This window comes from Rhamphochromis longiceps, linkage group LG15 (assembly GCF_057381845.1).
Source record: "Rhamphochromis longiceps isolate RC_006_pf linkage group LG15, R_longiceps_female_GT1.1, whole genome shotgun sequence".
NCBI lineage: Eukaryota > Metazoa > Chordata > Actinopteri > Cichliformes > Cichlidae > Rhamphochromis > Rhamphochromis longiceps.
In genome coordinates, this window is record NC_140571.1 from 10,043,540 (window position 1) to 10,066,996 (window position 23,457).

General features: G+C 42.8%; 2 protein-coding genes across 7 annotated transcripts in view; both read right to left on the reverse strand.

The window, feature by feature from the left end:
* The window catches only part of daam1b (dishevelled associated activator of morphogenesis 1b), a 48,363-nt gene extending 46,296 nt beyond the window's left edge, over positions 1-2,067 (reverse strand). For 2 of the 3 annotated variants that reach the window (XM_085382156.1, XM_085382152.1), the window contains exon 1: positions 1,934-2,067. The gene's annotated coding sequence lies outside the window, so the exon portion shown is untranslated. The other variant, XM_085382154.1, reaches the window with a different exon arrangement.
* Positions 2,068-4,383: 2,316 nt separating this feature from the next.
* The window catches only part of ppp1r13bb (protein phosphatase 1, regulatory subunit 13Bb), a 32,046-nt gene continuing 12,972 nt past the window's right edge, over positions 4,384-23,457 (reverse strand). The window contains exons 6-19 of one of the 4 annotated variants that reach the window (XM_085382161.1): positions 21,163-21,264; positions 13,296-13,470; positions 12,721-12,920; positions 12,427-12,591; positions 11,914-12,106; positions 10,922-11,050; positions 8,942-9,075; positions 8,086-8,539; positions 6,980-7,764; positions 6,761-6,898; positions 6,536-6,669; positions 6,270-6,436; positions 5,890-6,089; positions 4,384-5,660 (exon numbers count right to left, since the gene is read on the reverse strand). In XM_085382161.1, coding sequence (XP_085238287.1) covers positions 5,619-5,660; positions 5,890-6,089; positions 6,270-6,436; positions 6,536-6,669; positions 6,761-6,898; positions 6,980-7,764; positions 8,086-8,539; positions 8,942-9,075; positions 10,922-11,050; positions 11,914-12,106; positions 12,427-12,591; positions 12,721-12,920; positions 13,296-13,470; positions 21,163-21,264 — 3,018 coding nt within the window. In that variant the 3' untranslated portion in view covers positions 4,384-5,618. The remainder of the gene's footprint in view (positions 5,661-5,889; positions 6,090-6,269; positions 6,437-6,535; positions 6,670-6,760; positions 6,899-6,979; positions 7,765-8,085; positions 8,540-8,941; positions 9,076-10,921; positions 11,051-11,913; positions 12,107-12,426; positions 12,592-12,720; positions 12,921-13,295; positions 13,471-21,162; positions 21,265-23,457) is intronic. The other 3 variants (XM_085382160.1, XM_085382158.1, XM_085382157.1) reach the window with 3 other exon arrangements.

The following is a 23,457-nucleotide window of genomic DNA, read 5'->3' on the forward strand; positions in this document are numbered from 1 at the left end:
CATAGAGATGTGTTCCTGTTGATGATTCTGGACAGCATAAGTGCTGCAGAAATGAAACGTACTTCCTATTGAAATGAGTTGTACCAAATGTCATTAAAAGTGTGACAATACATGTCCACGAACATGATCAAATAGATTACTTTTGAGTGACTATTTCACGTTTTTGCTATGAGATCGGGATGGATCACAACATGTCATAATGCACCACTCGGTGTGCTTTTGATCACCAAAAGCTGACCTGACATAGCTGCTAACAGCAACTGATAAACTGAACTCACACAGAGCAGCAAGGCTTGTAAAGGTGCATGCATCACTGTTGTGTTTGCTCATCAGTCAGGCAAGAGGACCCAACAAGCACATTAGGTAAACACAGTCTAAGGTGGCCAGGTGAGATGATTCACCACAAGAAACAGTTGAATCAAAAAGCCTCAAAGTGATTTTAGTTAGACACTATTTGCAAATCTGTATAGTTACACAAATACCAATATATCTGTGCTTGTTAATACTACCCAATTATATCATAGCCACTGGATAAACATTCCCACTTGGGAAAGCATGTGCTTACAACACAGACTAATCACTTGCAAAGTGCCCCTTTAAAAAAAAAAAACCTTGTAATTTGAATGTCAGGGCCTGTTGATGCTCATCTGTATCCAGCCGACTCCCTGTCTGCACATTAATGCTGTCGACAAAATAACAGCATGGTACATCATGTAAGGCTTCTCCAGTGTTTACAGTGAAAACACGTCTGCTGATCACACCACAGCAGTAAGCCGTCTCACAAGACAGCAGCGGCCCATTACAAGCACACACAGCCCCCCCCCCAAAATGATTTAGAGCATTTTCATTCTCGGGAATGTAAGTCCTTTCTGATAAACATCTAACAGGGAATAAGCTTACCACCGTGGTGATTTGTGCTAATCTCTGTGTTGTGACCTATGATTTCATGACTTCTCAAAAGAGTGATTTTACTTGATAGAAGTGAATATTAACTCAGGAAAGGCAAAGTCTTAGAGCTGGGCAGTAAGAGGGAAGAAACGTTCTGAAGGATATTTGTACTTTACTCACATGTCTCTGCACTCAAATCAAAACTTAATGTACATGAAAGAGAGTTAAACGTTATCATGCACGGACCTTTGTGCCTAAAGACTCTGACAGGCTTACTTTCCAGCTCTGTACACATTGGCCAAAGTTCACAATAAAGATCTGCTTATTAAAATTCATTTGTGATTCATTTGTCCAAATAGTAAAGGTGGCCTTCTTGTAATCAATTTTCCAAAAATCTAAATAATATTAGCCAAAATTTCCATTTAGATTCTTAAACGTGGATATGTGAGTTGGTGTAAGTTTAGTTTTGGTCACACAGGTTCAGTAGTTAATTATGAGCACAGGTTAGAGTTCAGACATTAACCTTTATTTTCTTTAATAGATTATAACACCACTGTCCTGTCCAAAAAATAAGTTACACTATAAGAGATATTATAAAAACGTGGCAAAAACCACTAAGGAAATTGCCAAGGTCCTCTTTAGACCTACTTTTTCAAACTTTAGTGGGTTTATCTAGCCTATACAGCCCCCCCCCCCTTTCTTTTTCTTTTTTAATAAACTCCACAAACAGGTAGAGGCGACACAACAAAAAGCAATTTGCAAAACACATGCAAATAGTACCGGACTCTCACCTTGTCCGGGCGAGGTTTTTGGATACTCGCGTGCTCCAGAGTAAATAGCTGCATCAGTGAAAATTCAACAAAGACAGCTCGAGTAAATTCACCGCAGTCATGTCAACGACGGCTGTAGCACTGACCGGCCACACCGGTACGGAGGTCACAACCACCACCACCAACAACGCAGCCCAACCGGCGGTGTGGGTTCTCGGGCGGTTTGATGGTTTAGCTGTTAACGGTAAAGTTCTGTCTGAGGACAGTCCGCTTACCTCGTTACGGTGAACATTTTTTCTGGTAAGCGCTTCATGTGCTCGAAAAGGTATAGCGCAAGAAAAACATTCAGCGCAGACGGCAGGCAGAGAATTCAACCGACTGGTTGGTCCGGGCTGCTCATGAGGTCATCGATTTACTCGAGCAGGTAACGCGCATGCGCTCTATTATTCCAAACCTGTAGTCCACTGCTTCATGGAAGTTGTAGTGTAGAAAGATACGAGCGCTGTTCACCATTGCCTTTTAATTAGTAGCCTAAATATCGTTGTCATTTGAAGGTTGAGGTCAAAGCTAGGTTTTAAATGCTCTGGAGGTGTAGATCTTTTGTTGTTTTTACTTTACTTTTATTTATTTTCTATTTGATTTGTATTTTTGTGTTAGAAAAAAAAGAAAAAAAAAATTAAATTAATTTAGACACAATGACCATGTTCCAGTTTATTAATTGTGAAGATTTCATCCTGTCTTTGAAAAATAGCCAATGGAACAATCAAGAAGAAAAATTAAGGTGCTCAAACTCTAAGCCTTAAATATTTTAAATAAATGGGTTTTTTCTTACAGTTGGGAAATTACTGCAGCAATTATATTAATATGTATTTTTTGTTTTTAGAAAACATCTCCCAGTTTAGCTACAGTTAACTGTCTAAACTCTCCATCAGCAGTTTCTTTATAATGTACTTCACACCACAATGAGATTATCTGTCCTGTATGACTTGTGCCTTTTTTCTCATACTTCTCACCCTCCTACTATTCCCAGCAGTCAGTTCCAAACTTTAGAAAAATCCAGAGCTGCCACGGTCACTCTGGCCTCAGAAAACCCTCCCTTCTCCATCTCATCACCTACAAACAGTGAACAAAGGCAAGCTTAGGACGCATTTCATCAAACTGGTGATCAAGCTGGGCCTCTACAGAAGCAGCTGTGTTGCTCAGCACGATATCTGGACTATAGCCAGGTCTCCATAGGAACTACAGGAGAAGGTTGCTGGTTTTTGTGACCTTATAAACCAGTCCGGCACCAGCTCACAGGCTGGATGGATTTAAGAAAGTTTGATCTGTTTTTAAGTAGCTCTCTCTGTGGGATAGTGTTGTCCTTTGCAGTGGATTTAAAACATGGCTATTAATTAGTTAATGCACACTTTCCTGTAAGCCTTTTCTAATAGAACCTGGCATAACAGTCCTTGTAACAGCTGTAAACTGAGTACTGTGTGATAGTAGTAACAGGGAAATAGTTTTATTAAGTTAATTTTAATTTCATGTAAATGAAAAACCCTTTAGTACTAGATTGGAGCTAGAAGACAAGTCATCTGAGATGGTTTATTGCCCTCCGGTGGAAACAAAGTTAAACTGCATAATGCAAGTCTCAGTTGATACACAGCATGAAGTTATTTTTTTGAGATGAGGATATCTCATTGGCTTTGCTTTGAAGGCACTGCAGACTCGATCTAGCACCACGCTGCTGCTAAGCAAACCTCTTCCTTGCCACTAATGAAACAACTGCTGTAGGCATCATGGAGTTGATTGACAACTGTCACATCTTATGCACGTGCACATCTGGAGTGTACTACTGCAGATGCCCGTTTTATTGCAATTCACAACTGAATTTTATAAGACAAACTGTTTTAAATGCTTATTAACCAAAGGCAATTAGTTAAGCATAATTCATCCATGGTGATATAGCAATTTTACAAAGAAAGACTACTTTCTATTCTCTCTGGATATGGTTTTTGAATTTTAACCTCCTAAGACCTGAACTCTTTCATGGAATGCATTTTCATTCATCTGAGAACAGAAAGGTGTTCGGAGAGATATTTCCATCTTTGTAAAATTACACAAGAACTAAAATAAAATTTCCCATCAGCAGCATTTTAAACCCTGAGATTTAGGGTATTGTCACATATAATCCTGTTTAAAAGAACCTAACTCAGTGGGGGGTTTCTAATGAAATGACTGAATATAGATTATTAATACAGTTTATTAAAATCAGTTCAAACTCCACTTCCTCAAGAAGGGTAAACAAAGCAAGATGGTTTGGCAGATTGTTTTCATATTTCATATTGACCTTGGAGGCTAGATTAAACTTTTAATGAAAGCTGTCAATAAAAACCCACCCTATGCTATGAATCTTTTATAACTAAATATGAGAAGTTGATTCTGGCCTGGCTCATTATTTTTGTTATATCAGATCTTTAAAGGGACATGTTATGCTTTTTTTCTTAAAAATACTGTTACAATTGTGGATGCTCACAATAGACATAACCTGACCTCATTATTTGACACGTTGGCTATGTGCAGGTTATGTTCCCCCAACAGTTCCCACCAACAGCTGAACCCTCACACCCCAGTGTTTCCAATCAATCAATAATAATAATAATAATAAAAAAAGGACCAGTTCTGAATTTTATCTTAACAAAGCTAAACACAAAAGAAGCTTCAGTAAAACTATTATTTCCTCTTCCAAAATCATTCCAAGTCACGTTAGGTTCCCTTTATATTGCACACATAGTTGCCAATATCTGACCATCCGTAGCTCCACAGTTTGAGAACCAACAGCTAAAAGAGTAGAATGATATATAGATATAGATGTAACTTTGGTTCACACAGAATGACGCACACCAGCTCACAGGGGTTATTGTTCAAAGGCTCACTTATAATTTATTAATGTTCTCGCCACACATCCGCAACAATCCTGCATCCACATTCTGAACAGATGACACTAACGGAAGAAAAATAAATAAAGAAATCACATCTTGCAACGATGTTTGTGAAATGCAATTCATGGCAATGTGCGAACTGTCAAATCTATATTCATCTTTTCTTGAATACACTGGAATTTCACTGGCCTGTCTGACAAAAATACTCAGGATTTACAGCATAGTCTCGAAGGACTCTAAAGTCTGAGAACTAATAATCCTTTCTGATAGCAGCAAATCAATTGATTATCTCACTCAACAATTCTGCAAGATCACAGGGAGTAATAGATTTAAAGTTGATGCATTTTCATCTTTGGTGGTTAGGCCTTCATTAAAGTACATATTTTCTGCATTAGTGTTTTAGTCACAGGGATCAAATTAGCCTTAAAAAAATACTTCATGTCCAATAACTCTTATTACATTACATTAACAAATAAAATAAAATGGAAAAAAAAAAATCAGCGACTTCTCCCAACCTTAAAGATGAACTTCCAGTTATCAATATAGTGTCGTGTAAACCATTGCCACCACAGACCTCAGTAGGGAGATGGCTAAACAAGTGTGAACACTGCAAGAAATACTGAGACAAGGATTAGTGTTTGATTCTTCAAATTGATGTCAGTTACAGAGCTGGCACTGAAACGGGATCAAATCCAAGTCGGGACAATATCAGAGCGACAGGCTGAAGAGAGGTGGGGGTGGGGTAGGGCTGTGGGTGGGATGAAGTCATTTAATAAACATCGGAGTGCTTGTGTTTCATTGTGTTTGTGTGTGCAGCTTGTAAGCATATGTGTCACGAGTTCTGTGCCCACTGCTTCATAGAAGGAAAGAAAGAAAGAAAAAAAAAAAAAAAAAAAGGATTTTTGTGAGAAGCACAAGGCTCAGGGGGGAGGTTATGGCCACAGGGAGAAGAGAGAGCACCAGGCTCTTTTGTTGTTCTCTGCTCTTGGTCGTGTCAGTAGTCCAGCTGTTAGCCACAGGTCAGTGGAGTGAGACACTATGCCAGGGAGCGCTGACGAGGTTTTATTCTAGGATAGAGCTGCAAAGCAAACAACAGGAGAAATGATTTATTATTATTATTAGTCACTGAAATCTTTGATGAATTCTTGTTTTGCAATGGTACATGTAAGTGGCATCTAACTAAAAAGTCAAAGAGTCAATCAGCTCGAGGGTAAATTTTCATTTTTGCTTAAACTTAAATTTGGATAACAAAGCTGAAATTTGATTGAAAAAAAAATTGAAATGGGGGTGGGAGGAGTGACGTTTACCCCCAGCAGGTTGCGGGGAACATAGCCCTCATTGTCCTCGAGTCGTGCCCACCACCACTCCGTTTCGCTGTCGTCTTGTCGTCGCAGGATGGTGATGGCGTCCCCCTCACTGAACGACAGCTCGTCCGGATTTTGGGCTTCATAATTCCACAGAGCGTACACCGTCCCCTTGTTCATTACGCCCAGCTTCTCCTGAACACCTGCATGTAAGAGAATCCAAACAAACAGTTAGTATAATTTACAGTTCAGGATACAATCAGGATATTTAAGTATAATCTTACATTTGCTACATTATTTTTATTACAGCCTCAGCGATTGGACTCAAAGGATTGGAAGTCTTTCTAGAATTTGTACACACCAATTGGTGTGATGTTTCTCACCGTATAGAAACTGGGAACACTGGAGGTAGCCCTCTTCCATTTCCTCGCATTTATCCGCAGCAGTCTCCACATCGCTAATGGTGCTAGCAAAGATGGCGGCCCCTGACTCGACCAACAACTTACAGAGATGAACACTGTTGCAGGAAGCTGCACAGTGAAGAGGAGTCCTGTTGAAGCACACACAAACACGAAATATGGATACAACAGGTCACGTAAACCTTTGCATTTTGCGTCATCATCCAGTTTTCCTGCGTATGAGGACTCACCATCCATCACTGTCAGCAGCATTGACGTTCACTCCAAAATCCAGCAGGAACTTGACTATGTGGTGATGTCCCGCGCACACTGCGTTGTGCAGGGGTGTGATGCCTTCGTCATTGGCAGTGCTGGGATTTTCCACCTGGAAAAAGGAAGGACCGGAACAAAAAAAGATGAGTGCTTAAACTACATTCACATATAAAACAAAGTCTATAAATAGAATCAGAACACACCTCATAGATGATCCTCTGGACCAGGTCAAATTCTCCCTCCAACGAGGCGTCCAGCAGGAGAGCCAGAGGGTTAAACTTCACTCTGAAGCCATGACCAATGCGGTCAGAGTTTGGTTTTTTTAGGTTTGTTCGCTTCTCCTGTAATAATAGAGAGGAGGGATGAGCCTTTGAAGCACTTTTATTTCTTTGAATAAAAGTCTGTGTATGTGTGTCTCTCACCAGTGGTTGTGAGACCCCTGTGCCACTCTCCTCTGGAGTGGTGACCTCCGGCACAGGGCTGGGCAGCGCCGCTTCTGAGCCTCCCACGTTGTTGTTGCTGTTGTCTTCTGATCCCTCGGCTTCAGCAGGATCCATGTGCCCTCCTTTTGGTGAGGCCACTGGCTCATTGTCATTAGCATCAGTAGTGGCAGGGGGAGCGTCAGACCCCGGCTCCTCTTCGCCTGGTGTTGGCGCTAGCGGAGTTTCTGAGAGGAGATTCCCATTGTCTGTATCAGCCAGAGGGTCACCTCCTAGGTATCCAGGAGGATTACTTGGTTGATAAAATGGTGTTCCATTACCTGCACCACTCCCACCTCCAGATCCACCAACTCCATTTCCCTCTATGCCTCCTGCAAGAGTGTTGAATCTCTGGTAGAGCAGTTTCTGGATGTTGGGTCCGCTGGGACCCTCTGGTTCTGTGATGGAGCTGCGCTTCTTCAGTGGTCTTGGAGCGTTGGCCAGCTTTTTACGGAGCACTTCGAGGTCAGCGTCGCTTTGGTAGCGCAGCGGGGAATGTACCATTGGCGTCAGCTTGGTTGGGCTGAGTGGCCGTGGTATGTTCTCCACACTGGGAGGAGGTGCTGACGGCTCGAGGTGCTGGAAGCTCTCATGATCGTCATATTCTCCGTCTAATGTGTCCTCACCACTGGGTTGGCCTTGGAGCAATGGGAAGGCCCCTCCTGACTGACCAAAAGACAGAGGCGAGGGAGGCGTCGAGCTGGAGGGGAGAACAGGCTTCCCGTATACTAAGAGAGAGCAGACATGGTAGAGTTAAAGTTGAGGGCATTGATGCCATCATTACTTTCATTATTAATTCACTTTTTCATTTTGCTTATAATAAACAAGAGTTGGCAGTCTGAAATGCCAAAGTTAAAATTGTCTATCATATGTCCTCAAAGCTTGCGTCGCCCCTAAAATTCCTTTTATTTTTTCACACTTGAAAACTTAAAAGAATTTGATTTATATGATATAAGTATATCATCACATTTCAGACTGCAACTAACTAAATATTCTCAATTTCTGGGCAAAAGATTCATAGAAAACTGTCCCAAAATCTCAGTTCTTACCTGCTTTAATAGCAGGCTTTAGTGGCTGGCTCTTTGGCGCCAACTGCTGGAGGTACATGTGATAGATGGAGCTAGAGTTCACGGTAGGTGGGCCCTTTCGGGGAGACTGAGGCCGTGATCCTCTGTCTGGGATGAAGGGACGCACTGCCACAGCTGGCGGAGGATCCAGTCGTTCACTCATTCCAGAAGGAAAGAGCGGTGCATTAGGCTGGAAGGTGGGGCTTGGTGGCACTGAAATACGCTGCTGGATCTGCTGGGAGGACGAGCCTGTGGCGGGGGGCACACGGGGCCAAGCGGGAGCTGGTGGGTTTGGGAGTGGGCGAGGTGGGGGAGGTGCATCTTTACGGCGCTCCAAGGAGCTGGCTGAGTTTGCGGAGGTGAGGTGGGATCCGTATGGTGGTGGCTGCGGCTTGTTGATGGCTGGGGAGGACACAGCCATTTTGGAGTCTAGCACCTGTGAAGAAGCATACAGGCATTTATCATGAAAACAGCTGTTATATGCAGAAAAAATTGAAAGATTCACTCCTTCCCACTGAATAAAGATCCATCTTCAGCAGCCAATTTACCATATGTGCAACTGGTATCATACAGGCCTAGGAGGTTGCCGTGGTTACCCATAATTTGCATGAAACATGCCAACCTGTCTCAAAAATTAGCCATTTTGCTCTCCAAGCTGTATAGAAACTCAGTAAAGTGCAATGCAGATGAAAAGCAGAGAGCATTCACTTTCAAAGTGAAGGTTGTGCCTTATAACTGAAGCTAACATGTTTCAAAAAATGTTTTTTTATTTTAAAGACAAATGCTCTCCATTTTCGGTTCCATTTGCTTTCAATGAAAGGAGTTTAGGAGGACGTACCTTTTCTGCACTTGGAGCACCGGGGGAGCCTGAGGGAGCACTTTTGCCCTGGGTATCAGTCCCTGAGTCTCTTCTCTCAGGAGGTTTTAGAGTTGCACTGGGCTTGCCTAGAGTAGGCCAACCAGTTTCATTAGCTATGGCATAAACAGGACACAGTTAGTGGAGAGCAAAAGAAAGAAAAGATCACACAAGTGACTTGAAAAAGCATGTCCATCAGCACTAGTCTTAAACGGCAGCTTTTTCTTATGACTAAGTGCACTGTGTGGAATATTAGTGATGACATTTCCAGACCACTAGTAAATATAATGTTGTAAACACATAAAACAACTATACTGTTTTGACCGGTATCAACTGGAGGTCAGGATTTTTTTTTTTTTAGATGCCCATCCTATTAACCAGACACAATAAAGAAACCAAGAGCTCACTTTATGTTACATTTATGTCCATCACTGATAACAAATAGACATCGATCCAAGGAGAAGATCTTTCCCATGAGCTCCCCCACTCTCACACATCAGAAGGGAGATTTTCTTTATTTCTTTTAAAAAGTACAAACTGCATCAAATTAAATGTTTCAAGAGGCGCCGCTGATCAATAGGATCAAAATCCCGAGCCTTCACGTTAGGTAGAGGAAGGAATTTATGCATATTAGTATGTTGCTGATTTTAGTCACGTAGTGTTTAACTTAGTAACTATTATTGGTAACTACAATGAAAGTTAAGATAATCTGGCTAATAACAGATAATAATAACTGCAGAAAATGTGAAACTAAAAAGAAAATATGCAAAATTAAAAATAAAAACAATTAAAAAAATAGTAATTTCAAACAGAAAGGACAGCGTGAAAGGAAAGAAAAAGATGACAAAAAACAACAGAAATAAGTGCTGCACACACAAATTATAATAACCGTCACAATCTGTCACACAGCAATAATGCTGGTGAGTGATGTGTTAAAGATGTACATAAGTGCTATCATATATTAGTAGACCAGAGATTTTGACTTGTTATAGTAGGAAAGAACAGGTAGAAGAAACTTTGTCAAAAATCATTCCATCAGCTGTGATTGTAATCCACGAGTGTGTAAACATGCATAACGATAAAGCCATTGAACTGGCACACCTAAAACAAATGCACTACTTGTAATGTTATAAATCACAGCTGTGCTTTTCCTGCTATAAAAAACCAAAATGTTTTACAATGAAAGAAAAGTCTAAACAGTTACAATAAGGCAACACTATCCAGAGTCTAAAAGGGAAAATCTGGGTCTGGTTCTTCTCAGATTATCAGGCGTGACACTTAAAGAGTGAATCCTATGATATTTTAACATGCACAAGTTAAATTCCTCGTGCATGTAAAGCGTTTGACAGCTAAAAGTGATTCTCACAGCTTAGCTGTTAGAGTTTGGTGCGAAGGTTAAGGTGGCCGCAGGCCTGGGAATGAGGTGAAGTTAGAACAAAGCCACGATGTTATGGACTGCTTTACATGTTAAACTGACGAAGCACTCAACTCAGCGAACCTTCTCAGAAGTGTACGAGAACACACAGGACCAGCAGCGCTTTGCCATCAGTCATGTGAGGCATGATATCAGCTACAATCAACAACACCAACTTCGTGCAGCTTATGCTTTTAAACAGCACCCCAGTACTTTCAAGTCACTGGCCAAATCCACAGAGGAATCTTAATGACCAGTCAGTGATTTATGGATTCAGCCTGAGACAGTTGTAGCAATTTACCCATCACAGCAGTGAGTGATTAGAGTGTGGGTGGCTCATGGTGTTACTGGGGAGAGTTCTTAAATACTCAATTAGTCCACGCAATAAGAAACTCGATTAGATGGAATAAAAATTGTATGATGGATTACATTGTTGTAATATGGAGGGAGAAAAAATGAAATCTGGGGCATGCTGTGGATCCTGTGCTACAATCAAGACAAGGTTCTGCAGGTGCCATCCTTTTGCTTATGCAGCGCTGTGCACTCACGGGACGTGCCGTCAGAGCCAGTGGAGGCTCCAGGGCCCGGGTGTGATTCTGGAAGGGACGGGGGAACCGGGTCCACAACGATGTCTAAATCAGACACTTTCCAAGGGCCGGGAGGCTTTCGCACACCGTCTGCCCCAAGAAGAGTCATCCCCCACCCAACCCCCACACCCAGTGAGACAGACATCACAAAGACAAGACAGGATAGACATGAAAGAGAGACGGAGAGACAAGGAAGGGAAATACATGTTACACAACACAGGAGAAGAGTGAGGTTAGAGAGGAAGGGAGGAAAGAAAAGCAATCACAGAAATCAAGCCCAGGTGGAGAATCAACTGAGATGTCAGGTAGGAAGGAATCAGTTCAGGCAGAGGAAGGAACTTCAGCAGCATGCAGAAAGTGTGTAGCTGGAAATGCTGGATTTATGATCTATCTGAACAGAACCCTGGATGATTGGAGGTTTCTGATACTGTCCAAAGTCTGAAATCAGTGATCTCACTTTCAGACATTCATGGCTTCGTTGACCAGCTGGCTCTACAACAGCGGTCCCCAACCTTTTCTGTGCCACGGACCGGTTTATGCCCGACAATATTTTCACGGCCCGGCTCTTAAGGTGTCGTGGATAAATACAACAAAATAAAACCAGTACCGGTACCAAAAGAGAAGATTTATTCATAACACATGGGGAAAAAACCCAGGGAAACTAAGTTGGCAATAAAAACGATTAAAAAAAAAAAAATGCTAAAAACCAATAAAAACCCTGAAAAGCATTAATTTCACACCCGAGCCTCAACTCTCGAGGCCCAGTACCGAATGTCTCATGGACCAGTACCGGTCCGCACTCCAGGGGTTGGGGACCGCTGTTCTATAGGACCTACTCTCAGACTACATGTACTAAACTTGTCAGTGTTTTTTAAACATTTCTGCATTTTGTAAAATAAAAAATTTAAAAAATAGAAAATCTCCATGTGTAAAATGTTTGGGTTTAAACAAACCTGATTTAGTGCGGCCATGGTTAGCTTGGTTATTAACACCCAGAGTCTGTGGCTTCAGTGGATCTGGTGGTATGGTGTAGCCGCCTTCCTGTCGAGCCGGTACTGGAACCTGGATATATGGCCCGACAGCAGCAACACGACCCAGAGTGCCGGGAGCTGGCTGGGGAGATGGAGGCCCATTGGCTCTATTCAGCTATAATAACAGAGAATGAGAAATGTTTGAGATGTCAAAACAGCTGAAAAGCGAAAACTGTATAAAACTTTCACTACTCCAAGGGCTTTACAGCTCCTCTAAGAAGACAAATGAAAACGTTTCTTTGAGTATCTATAAAAACTTTAAAAACAGCATTTAAATGTTTCATTTTAAATAAAAAAAAAACAAAAAACCCTGCAGTGTATAAGCTGATGTCTTACAGAGAGATAGAGGGGAAAAAAACAAAACAATAAAACTTTCAGAACTTTCCCGCCCCCAAAAATATGTAAACAGGAGATGTTAAGGGCTCCTAGTCTTACAGGGAGGTTCTCTTTTTGACGTGCCTCAGCTTTTTTCTTGTAGAGACGCTCCCTCAGCTCACTGATACGCTTGTCCATAAGCGTCACTTCCATATTGCGCTTGTTCAGAAGCTCCTTCTGTTGCTGCAGCTTGCTGTTTTGCTCCTGATTCAACTTGTTTCGAATCTGATGATGAGTGAAGACATAAACAAATGCATAGAAAGACTGGACCAAGATAATCGGCTATCACTGTAAACGTAGCGGACCTTGTAAGAGTATGCACGACATGATGCACTAATTTTAACTCTGCATTACCTGAAGCTCCTGGTACAGTTTGCGGAGCTCCAGCGCTGCAGCACCGGTTACTTGGCCACCCAGGGACGCCTGTATGCCATTCAGCTTTCCTCTCCGCAGGTCCTCTAGCTGCAGGCTAAGCTGCTCCACCCTCAACACAGCTGCCTGCAACTCCGCCTGCTTCTCCTGGAACAGGCTGCTAACCTGCTCGATCTCAGCCGCTGCATTTAGGAGGGGGGGGGGAAAAAAAGGAAAAGGATCTGGATCAGCACCAACAGACAGCTTCTTTGTTTTGGGGGGAAAAAATACTCCAAACCATTCATCAAAAATCAAATGCTATTCTTTTATTAAAGAAACGAAAAGATCCTCAAGACCAAGACGTTTCAGAACTCTTATTCGTCCAAAGTCAAGAGTTCTGAATATAAAGTATGCACTGATATGAGATATAAATCTTCTTTCAGTGTCTGATAGACTGTGAAATAGCTCGAGCCGAGCGCAGACAACCTTTCTGTGAAACAGTTATCTATCTGATACTCAAATATAATCGTCTCTAAAGAGTGGTGGTAAAGTTATGCACATATTTTAAGTATACGTACACAGGTTGCCATTGATGACCTTGCTGTAGTCCACCTGGCCTCTCATTGCGCGAATCTTCTTGAGCTTGGCCTCCTGGCTCTCTACACGTTCCTTCAGCCTCTGCAGCTTCTCGCTCTCTGAAACGCTTTGCTGCTGACGTCGCTCCTGCTGCTTCAGGTAACGCAGACGTTGCTCCTTTGGAAAGCAAAGCAAAGAGTGATTGAGTCACAGGGGAAACCTTCATAAAATGGTGGTTTTAAACTGTACAATTTGTATATCTTTATAGGTTAAAACATAAAATCCCAACACACGAATCAAAAAAAATCAGCAGGGCACCACCCAAAGCTTAAAGGAAATCTAAAACTAGGCTAAATCGTTCTACTGAGTACATTAAGTGAATTTCTGTGCCGTGTCAAGACGGTCTGAAGGCTGAAGAAAGGGTCAGATGACTTCATCTCCGCCCAACTGAGAATTGCTCCAGTTAAAGTCCTAAAATAGGAAATGACAGGGCCAGGTTTCCAAATGACTGCAGGGCTTCAAGTGGGCCTACTTTTCAGACACCACAACAAAGGCAATAAATAGTCTTTCTATCAGTGAGTCTACAGCGGGCTTTATTTTGCATGACTGATCAGCATACCACAAGCACGGTGGTCAGAGTGAGTTAGTGCAATGAAAAGTCACAGAGTGACAAGGTAGGCTGTTTGTGCGACGTTCAGCTCCTCCTCCTCCATTGAAGGAGAAATCCTGATAATAGACAGTAGGAGGGCAGCCACCATTGGTTTGTGAGGTCCTTTTCCAAAGCCTTGATTTTTAGCAGCATATTTAGAAGCACACTGCTTTTGGAGTATAAAGTGACTCTATAGTGCTTTGTTCATTAGCATAGATGCACAGACGCAGATACTTGGCATTGATTAGCCAATTTTCTTTTAAATAATCCTTAGAAATAGTTCTCCAGGCTTGTTGAGGAACATTAGAACCTCTTCGTTGGATGTTGGCTGCCTTTTGTTCTGTTCTGTCCCACACTGCTTCAATAACGTTGAGGTCCTGGGAGACCAATCCATGGAAAATTAAATGAAATAATGACAAATTAAAATTTGGATTCATCATTCCATAAGACCGTTGCCTCTCACTTTCAGTCCTGTTTTTTTTTTGTAATTTGGCAATTTCTCTTTTCCTTCCTTAACAGTGGCTTCTTGACGGCCACCAAGCACAGCACTATGGACTGAAAGCAGTGTGAACTAAGACCATTTCTGATTAGGCTTCAGTGAATCATGATTGATAAACCGAGGATCCAGTTGCATTTCTCGGGTCTTGTGCCAGGTCTTTGCTGGATTCTTTTCCTCATCAAGCATGACTTGATGCAGTACTGTTCATCTGCATGTAGATCGTGTTTTAGGCCTGCCACTTCCTTTGTCCTCCACTTGTCCAGTTTCTTCAAAGAAAGCACACTGGACACTGAACAGGATATATAAAATTTTCTTCTAATAGTTCTTTGGGAATCATGTTTCTGCAAAAGTGCTTTTTTATCACTGTCAAATTGTGTAATATTTGGCATTTTTGATGGATTTACCTAAAGAAACTGGAGCAAATTTGTTTTTGTAGGCTGTTAGTAACCGAGTGCCTAAAGATACAATTTAAAATTGGTTCTTTCCTAAGTTGTCAGCCCTGGCTCATCCCTTGAATTACAGTGGGGCAAAAAAGTATTTAGTCAGCCACCGATTGTGCAAGTTCCCCCACCTAAAATGATGACAGAGGTCAGTAATTTGCACCAGAGGTACACTTCAACTGTGAGAGACAGAATGTGAAAAAAAAAAATCCATGAATCCACATGGTAGGATTTGTAAAGAATTTATTCGTAAATCAGGGTGGAAAATAAGTATTTGGTCAATAACAAAAATACAACTCAATACTTTGTAACATAACCTTTGTTGGCAATAACAGAGGTCAAACGTTTACTATAGGTCTTTACCAGGTTTGCACACACAGTAGCTGGTATTTTGGCCCATTCCTCCATGCAGATCTTCTCGAGAGCAGTGATGTTTTGGGGCTGTCGCTGAGCAACACGGACTTTCAACTCCCGCCACAGATTTTCTATGGGGTTGAGGTCTGGAGACTAGCTAGGCCACTCCAGGACATTCAAATGCTTCTTACGGAGCCACTCCTTTGTTGCCCGGGCGGTGTGTTTTGGATCATTGTCATGTTGGAAGACCCAGCCTCGTTTCATCTTCAAAGTTCTCACTGATGGAAGGAGGTTTTGGCTCAAAATCTCACGATACATGGCCCCATTCATTCTGTCCTTAACACGGATCAGTCGTCCTGTCCCCTTGGCAGAAAAACAGCCCCATAGCATGATGTTTCCACCCCCATGCTTCACAGTAGGTATGGTGTTCTTGGGATGCAACTCAGTATTCTTCTTCCTCCAAACACGACAAGTTGAGTTTATACCAAAAAGTTCAAATTCAAATTCAAATTTTATTTGTCACGTACACAGTCATACACAGTACGATATGTAGTGAAATGCTTGGACAACTGCTCGTGACCTAAAGAAAACAAAAAAGGAAAAGGCTATGAATAAGATAGGAAATAAATATGAAAAATTAAAAAGGGTAAATTTAACTAGGAAGGAATAAAATATAAATTAAGGTTAAAAATGAAATAACTGTACAACACAAATTAGAATGAAGGGTAAATTTAACTGGGAAGAATAAGATAAAATATATAAATTAAAGTTGAAAATAAAATAACTGTACAACAAAATACACAATACACAATATAGAACTATATAAGAATGTATGAAGAAATCTAAATATAAATAAATATATACACAATAACAGCAGCTGTACAAGTATTAACCGGAAATGAAGAATATAGTGACCAGAGTTGTGCAAAAACAAAGTCCAGAAAGTCCAGTGTGTGTGTAAGAACCATATGTGTGGGTCAGTACTGTGTGGTGGTGTGATTGAGAGACCGTATCGCCTGCGGGAAGAAGCTCCTCCTCAGTCTCTCTGTGTTGGTCTTCAGGGAGCGGAATCGCTTTCCTGACCTCAACAGAGAGAACAGTCTGTTGTTGGGATGGCTGAGGTCCTTCACGATCTTCCTGGCCTTGGTCCGGCACCGCCTACTGTAGATTGAGTGCAGGTCAGGGAGCTCGGAGCGGATGGTGCGCTCAGCTGACCGCACAACCCTCTGTAGAGCTCGTCTGTCCTGCATGGTGCTGTTCCCGAACCAGGTTAAGATGTTTCCCGTCAGGATGCTCTCTATGGTGCAGGAGTAAAAGTTCCTGAGCACCTTGGAGGGCAGTTGGAAGTCTCTCAAGCGTCTGAGGTGGTAGAGACGCTGTCGGGCCTTTTTCACCACGGTGTTGATGTGACAGGACCATGACAGGTCCTGCGTGATGTGAACTCCGAGGTATTTGAAGCTGTCCACTCTCTCCACTGGGCACTCGTTGATGACGGGGGTCTGGTAGTTCCTCTCCTGCTTAGTGCTGAAGTCCACTATCAGCTCCTTTGTCTTACTGACGTTTAGAAGGAGGTTGTTCCTCTGGCACCAGTTCTCCAGATTCCTAATCTCCTTCAGGTAGGCCGTCTCGTTGTTATCAGAGATCAGGCCCACCACGACGGTGTCGTCAGCAAACTTGATGATGGTGGTGGAGCTGGTAGTGGCCACACAGTCATATGTGTACAAAGAGTACAGCAGGGGGCTCAGAACACACCCCTGGGGGGCTCCAGTGCTGAGAGTGGTGGAGGCTGAGACATGTCCGCCCATCCTTACTGCCTGTGGTCTGCCAGTTAGGAAGTTGGAGATCCACAGACACATAGATGAGCTGAGTCCCAGATGCTCCAGCTTGGTGGTGAGTGTGGAGGGAATTATGGTGTTAAATGCAGAGCTGTAGTCTATGAAGAGCATTTTAACATAATTCCCCCTTCTAGTGTCCAAGTGAGTGAGTGATGTGTGGAGGAGATGAGAGATGGCATAGTCTGTGGAACGATTTGGACGGTAAGCGAACTGTAGTGGGTCCAGTGTGTCTGGTAGTGAAGAAATGATGAAGTCTCTGACCAGGCGTTCAAAGCACTTCATCACTACTGAGGTGAGGGCTACAGGGCGATAGTCATTGAGAGAAGCAGGGTGGGGTTTCTTCGGGACAGGAACAATGATGGACTCTTTGAAGCATGTGGGGGATCACCGACTGAGATAAAGAGATGTTGAATATCTCAGTGAACACAGGAGCTAGCTGGTATGCGCAGTCTCTTAGGATACGACCTGGGATGCCGTCTGGTCCTGCTGCTTTCCTGGTGTTCACTCTCTTGAAGGCTCTCCTTACTTCATGCTCGGAGATGACGAGCACGTTTCCGGTGCTGGCAGTATCTTCCTGTCTGCAGCCGTTAGCGCCGCTAACACTAGCATTGTTGGAGACCTTAGCTGCAGCCTCGAAGCGAGCATAGAAAGTGTTCAGCTCGTCTGCCAGAGTCACGGCCGCGTTCGTCATACCGGTTGTTGGTGCTTTATAGTCCGTTATTGTCCTTAGTCCCCGCCACAGGCTCCTAGAGTCACTCTGTTGGAGTTGTGACTCTAGTTTCCTCCCGTAGCGCTGCTTCGCCTCTTTCACCGCCCTCCGCACGTTATATGACGCGGCTTTGTACGGGTCCATGTCCCCCGTCATGAGTCCCGTGTTGTAGGCAGCGGTGCGGGATCTCAGAGCGTCGCGGATGGTTTTATCCACCCACGGCTTCTGGTTGGGAAACGTTGTGATAGTCTTTGTCTCCACGGTATCATCCGCTAGTTTCCCGATGAATCCCACAACCGCTTCCGTAAACACGTTGACGTCATCGTCGGAGCTGTTTCTGAACATGCCCCAGTCTGCGTCATCGAGTGCGTCCTGTAACGCGGCCACCGATTGATCCGTCCAGCGCGCGACCTTCCTCTGAACCGGAACTTCCTGTTTCAGCCTTTGTTTGTATTTTGGCATGAGGAAGATGGCGGCGTGATCAGATTTGCCAAACGGGGGGCGGGATTGTGCCTTGTAGCCGTCCTTGACCGTAGTGTAGCAGTGGTCCAGTGTCCTTTCACCCCTGGTGGGGCAGGTGATGTGTTGATAAAAGTTCGGCGCTGCGCGTTTGAGGTTGGCGCTATTAAAGTCCCCCGTCACAATAAGCGCAGCGTCCCGGTGTTGTGTCTGGTGCTGTGTGAGTGCCTCATGCAGCTCGCATAAGGCGGTGACCGTGTCCGCTTGTGGTGGAATATAAACGGCACTTACAATGACCAATGTAAATTCCCGAGGTAGATAAAAAGGACGACACATGATGGACAGTAGTTCCAGATTTGGTGTGCAGGAGCGTGTGAGAGGAACAACGTTCACACTGTTGCACCAGTTGTTGTTCACCATTAAACACACGCCGCCTCCCCTTGACTTCCCCGAGTCCCGTGTCCTGTCCATGCGGTGAACCGAGAAGAACTCGGCCGGCTGGATGGCGTGGTCCGGCACCGCTGGGTTCAGCCATGTCTCGGTGAAGCAGAGGAGATTGCAGTCCCGAATGTCTCTCTGGAACTTTATCCTGGCCCTGAGGTCGTCAAGCTTGTTCTCCAGTGACTGGACGTTGGCGAGCAGGATGCTAGGCAGAGGTGTGCGGTGTGCACGAGCTCTCAGCCTGTTCCTGACGCCGGCTCGCTTCCCTCTAGGCCGCCGCCGCTTCCCTTTGTTCTCCCTCGAGATCTCACTCGGCCAGCTCGGATCCGGAGTTAAAAACTTCGAATTGTGAGTACATTGTATACCAATAGAAACAAGAGTGTCACTGTCATACCTAATGTACCCAATGGTGATGATTTTGCCGATTTAGAAACGCTGAAAACTAACTTAAAAAACAAAGACAAAGAAAAAGTGGTCGGAGCAGTCGTGACGGCAGCCGACCTCACCGGCGCCATCTTATAAACTACTTTGGTTTCATCTGACCACATGACATTCTCCCAATCCTCTGCTGTATCATCCATGTGCTCTCTGGCAAACTTCAGACGGGCCTGGACATGCACTGGCTTCAGCAGCGGAACACGTCTGGCACTGCGGGATTTGATTCCCTGCCGTTGTAGTGTGTTACTGATGGTGACCTTTGTTACTTTGGTCCCAGCTCTCTGCAGGTCATTCACCAGGTCCCCCGTGTGGTTCTGGGATCTTTGCTCACCGTTCTCATGATCATTTTGACCCCACGGGATGAGATCTTGCGTGGAGCCCCAGATCGAGGGAGATTATCAGTGGTCTTGTATGTCTTCCATTTTCTGATGATTGCTCCCACAGTTGATTTTTTCACACCAAGCTGCTTGCCTATTGTAGATTCACTCTTCCCAGTCTGGTGCAGGTCTACAATACTTTTCCTGGTGTCCTTCGAAAGCTCTTTGGTCTTGGCCATGGCGGAGTTTGGAGTCTGACTGTTTGAGGCTGTGGACAGGTGTCTTTTATACAGATGATGAGTTCAAACAGGTGCCATTCATACAGGTAACGAGTGGGGGACAGAAAAGCTTCTTACAGAAGACGTTACAGGTCTGTGAGAGCCAGAGATTTTCCTTGTTTGAGGTGACCAAATACTTATATTCCACCCTGATTTACAAATAAATTCTTTACAAATCCTACCATGTGAATTCATGGATTTTTTTTTCACATTCTGTCTCTCACAGTTGAAGTGTACCTCTGGTGCAAATTACTGACCTCTGTCATCATTTTAAGTGGGGGAACTTGCACAATCGGTGGCTGACTAAATACTTTTTTGCCCCACTGTAGGTGGCTTTTTATGTTTAAATGATTCACAAGTTGGTGTTAAGTGGTTCAAACAAAACAAACATTATGAAAATGGTCAGGTACAGGAATGGACAAAACATTGAAAGCCCTTCAGAAAGCCTAGAACACTAATGTGCAAGACCACTTTCTAATTATAAATATTAAGAAATAATGGGCAACTTGAGACTTGCACAGTACTGTAATTTGTCAAATAGCTGGACTATAAAATAAATGCCAAATTACCAACACCTCACAAACGGGTACTGACATGGGCCTCTTAACTTGTGTTTGTTATACTGGTATCTTTTTAATGACAATGTCACAACATTATATGGCTCGCATTGTGGTTAATTACAGGCCTAGCTAGCTGCCTCTGTGTGATGCACCTATATAATGTATGGTTACAGCTTACTATCCAAGCTTTCTTGCATTAGCTAATAACTTGACTCCACCCTACGGACTTTCAGCTAAGCACTTGACCTGCTTGTCTGAAAGTCAAGCAGGTCTTTATTGATAATTATTCACAAGGATGCTTTTCACAACTCCAGATAAAATCCTGATGATGTGGAGCTGCAGCTGGTTAGTGAATAGCGCTAATTCCTGCAAAGACTTGAGTATAATTTCTGACCGACTGGACAATCCTGGCACCGTGACTCACACTGCATCCAATCTCATTCGTTACATAATGGTTTGCCCCCATTTCAGGTCACGACAGACTCTTTGGATGAGACGAGTGCAACAACATTCCACTTTCTCTCCGACAGAGCGGTCCAAGGCTGCTTTGTGTCCTGAACTTGATTGAACTAATGCCCAGGCTGCGTCTGTGGCATCGGACTAAATGACACACCATCAGGCCAAACCCTGGCCAAGGCTATGATTTGTCAGGTCTGCTATGTTACTCAGTTAAGTTACTGCAACAATTTTTCAGTAACACATCCCAGCATAAGAACATTTACCGACTTTACCGAAACACAAACATAATATGAACTGCAAAAAGACGAGAAACATGGACTCACTTGTGCTTCCAATTAACACATTTTGTTAGCATAAAACAAACTTTGCATAAAAGACCATGACTGTATTTGGAGGAAGGATTCGTGGTAAGAGAATGAAGCTGCTGATACCTTTGCAACGAGCATCTGCTGCTGAGCCTCGATTTGCTGCTGCTGCCGTGTGGCCATCTCCTGCAGCTCCGACAGCGTGAGCTCCACACGCTGGCTGCCCACCTACACACCAACACAGGAACTGGTCAATACACTGAAATCTTCCCAACTACTCTTGATGTTGAACCACTGAGACTGATGATTAATAATGAGTTTAATGAAGGTTTTCCCTTATAAAAACTCACATATGACAATATTTTAAATCAGGAAAAAAGGCTAATTTGACAAGAAAAATATGACTTATAATTCCTGTACTAAAAGGTGACTGATTCAGACTCAAAATTACATTACATTATTCTCGACTCTCAGCCAAAACATTAACATTTAACAGCAGAGTTGTTCAACATCTCTAAGAAATACCTTTGTGCTTTTTTACACCAATATTCAGGTAAATGTTTGATAGCACTCTGCTATGATAACACAAAGTTCAAGTCAATAAATGCAGAATAATACGGGCCTGCAACATTACATAAGCCAAAAATATTATATAAGAAAAAGAAGCTGAAAAACTAAGCACAGAGAAATAGGTTACGAAGAGAAAGAGAAAAAAAAAGCCATTTGCAGAAATGATTTTAAAAGCTGTCTGGATTCAGTAGCCAGAGGGTAAAACTGCAGTAGACTGCACAGTACTGAGAGCTGGGGACTCTTTCTCCAAAACAGCATCATTATGGGACCTTAATTATGATGGAGAATCAGTTAGTGGGCAGTAGGCCCGAGCCTCTGAGGGGCAACATGTCATTTGGTGTTTATACACACAGCATAAGCTTCGTATCGTATGAAGGCATTACTGGAGTAAAAGAGTGGAGCTGTGACCAGACACGAGGCTGCCACGTTACTCAAGCACACAAAATTACCAGAAGTCGGTTTTGTTACAGCAAAACAAAAACATGAATCAGTTTATTACATTTAGCTCTGGTTGTCCAGAACAAAGAGTTCCAGAGGTTTAGCTAGAGGAAGCTGTGTTTCCATACATAAAATAACCTGTTGTTGATGGCCAGTAACACTGGAGAGCTTTACTCTTTGATGACTAGGTGGACTGTAAATGTGCACAAGCTCTTATTTTGCTGTTATATTAATACACTGATCATGTTCATCGTTAAACAGAGCTCGGTAACTGACGTCACTGTGGCATCACTGCACAATGAATTGTTTGGCAGACAAACAAACAACTTCATTCTTTGCTACTTCATTGCATTACAAAGTTTAAAAGAAAATGAAGTGTACGAAACTGAAGCTCTAAGGGGAAAAAGTGAAATCCAATCAGCGTCATTGCAGATCCTTACAATGTGTCAAAAAAACGAAAAGATTAGAGACCACAATGCCTCACGTACCCCTCGCATCCCCCAATATGTTTACCCATCTTTTTTTTAAAAATCATTTTTATCATTTTAATTCCCACAAAGCACAAGTTCAGTTTAGCAGTGGCAAATTTGGAAATGTTAAATTTATATTTAAGATGAATATGAATGAAGAACATCAATTAACTGTGTTTGCCCTACTCTTTTCAGCAAAATTGTAGATCTCAGTCGTTTACTTTCCTTTAGATGTGTATGTTTATAAATTTGAAACTGCTCTAACTTAGTGTCCAATAGTTAATAATCAAATTCCTTAACAAATAAATAAATACATACAACTTTGCCCTCTGTTTAGTAACTCAGACTTCTGTTTACTACCACCACAAGTCTGTAAGCTCAGAGCTGAAAACCTTCTTGAAACTTCGAGTCAGCTGTCAGCCCAAAGCTTTGTAATGAGCGGCGACACAAGCCGGTACTATTGATCATTTTTAATGACTGATCAGCCTGTGTCTTTCCATTACATTTTACATGCATAGCACAATCGAATGAGCTGAAGTCTGCAATTCACTTGTGTGTTTGTGTTGTTTTCTTATTGCTCATGTTTGTTGTCAGTGTTTGTCACTCTCAAACAATCGCCGTCACATAAGATGCAAAAGAGCAATGTGGTGTGTTAAGTTTTTTTTTTTTTTTAAATATAAAAGTAACAAATCATAGCTCGCTATTCAACCAAGTGTTACAGCTGTAAAAGATAAGTGGAAGAGAGCCCTGCACAACCAAACGCTACTGCAGCCAAACCCGAGACACAGATCCATGCAGCAAACTGTCGACTACTGACGGAGAGCCTGAACAGAAATTTAAATGAGGGGTAAAAAAAAAAGAAAAGAAAAAAGGTTTCACCTCCAAGAAGAGTTTTCATGAAGTTGAAATTTCGGCACCCATGTGTTCTTCAAGAGCTCACAGA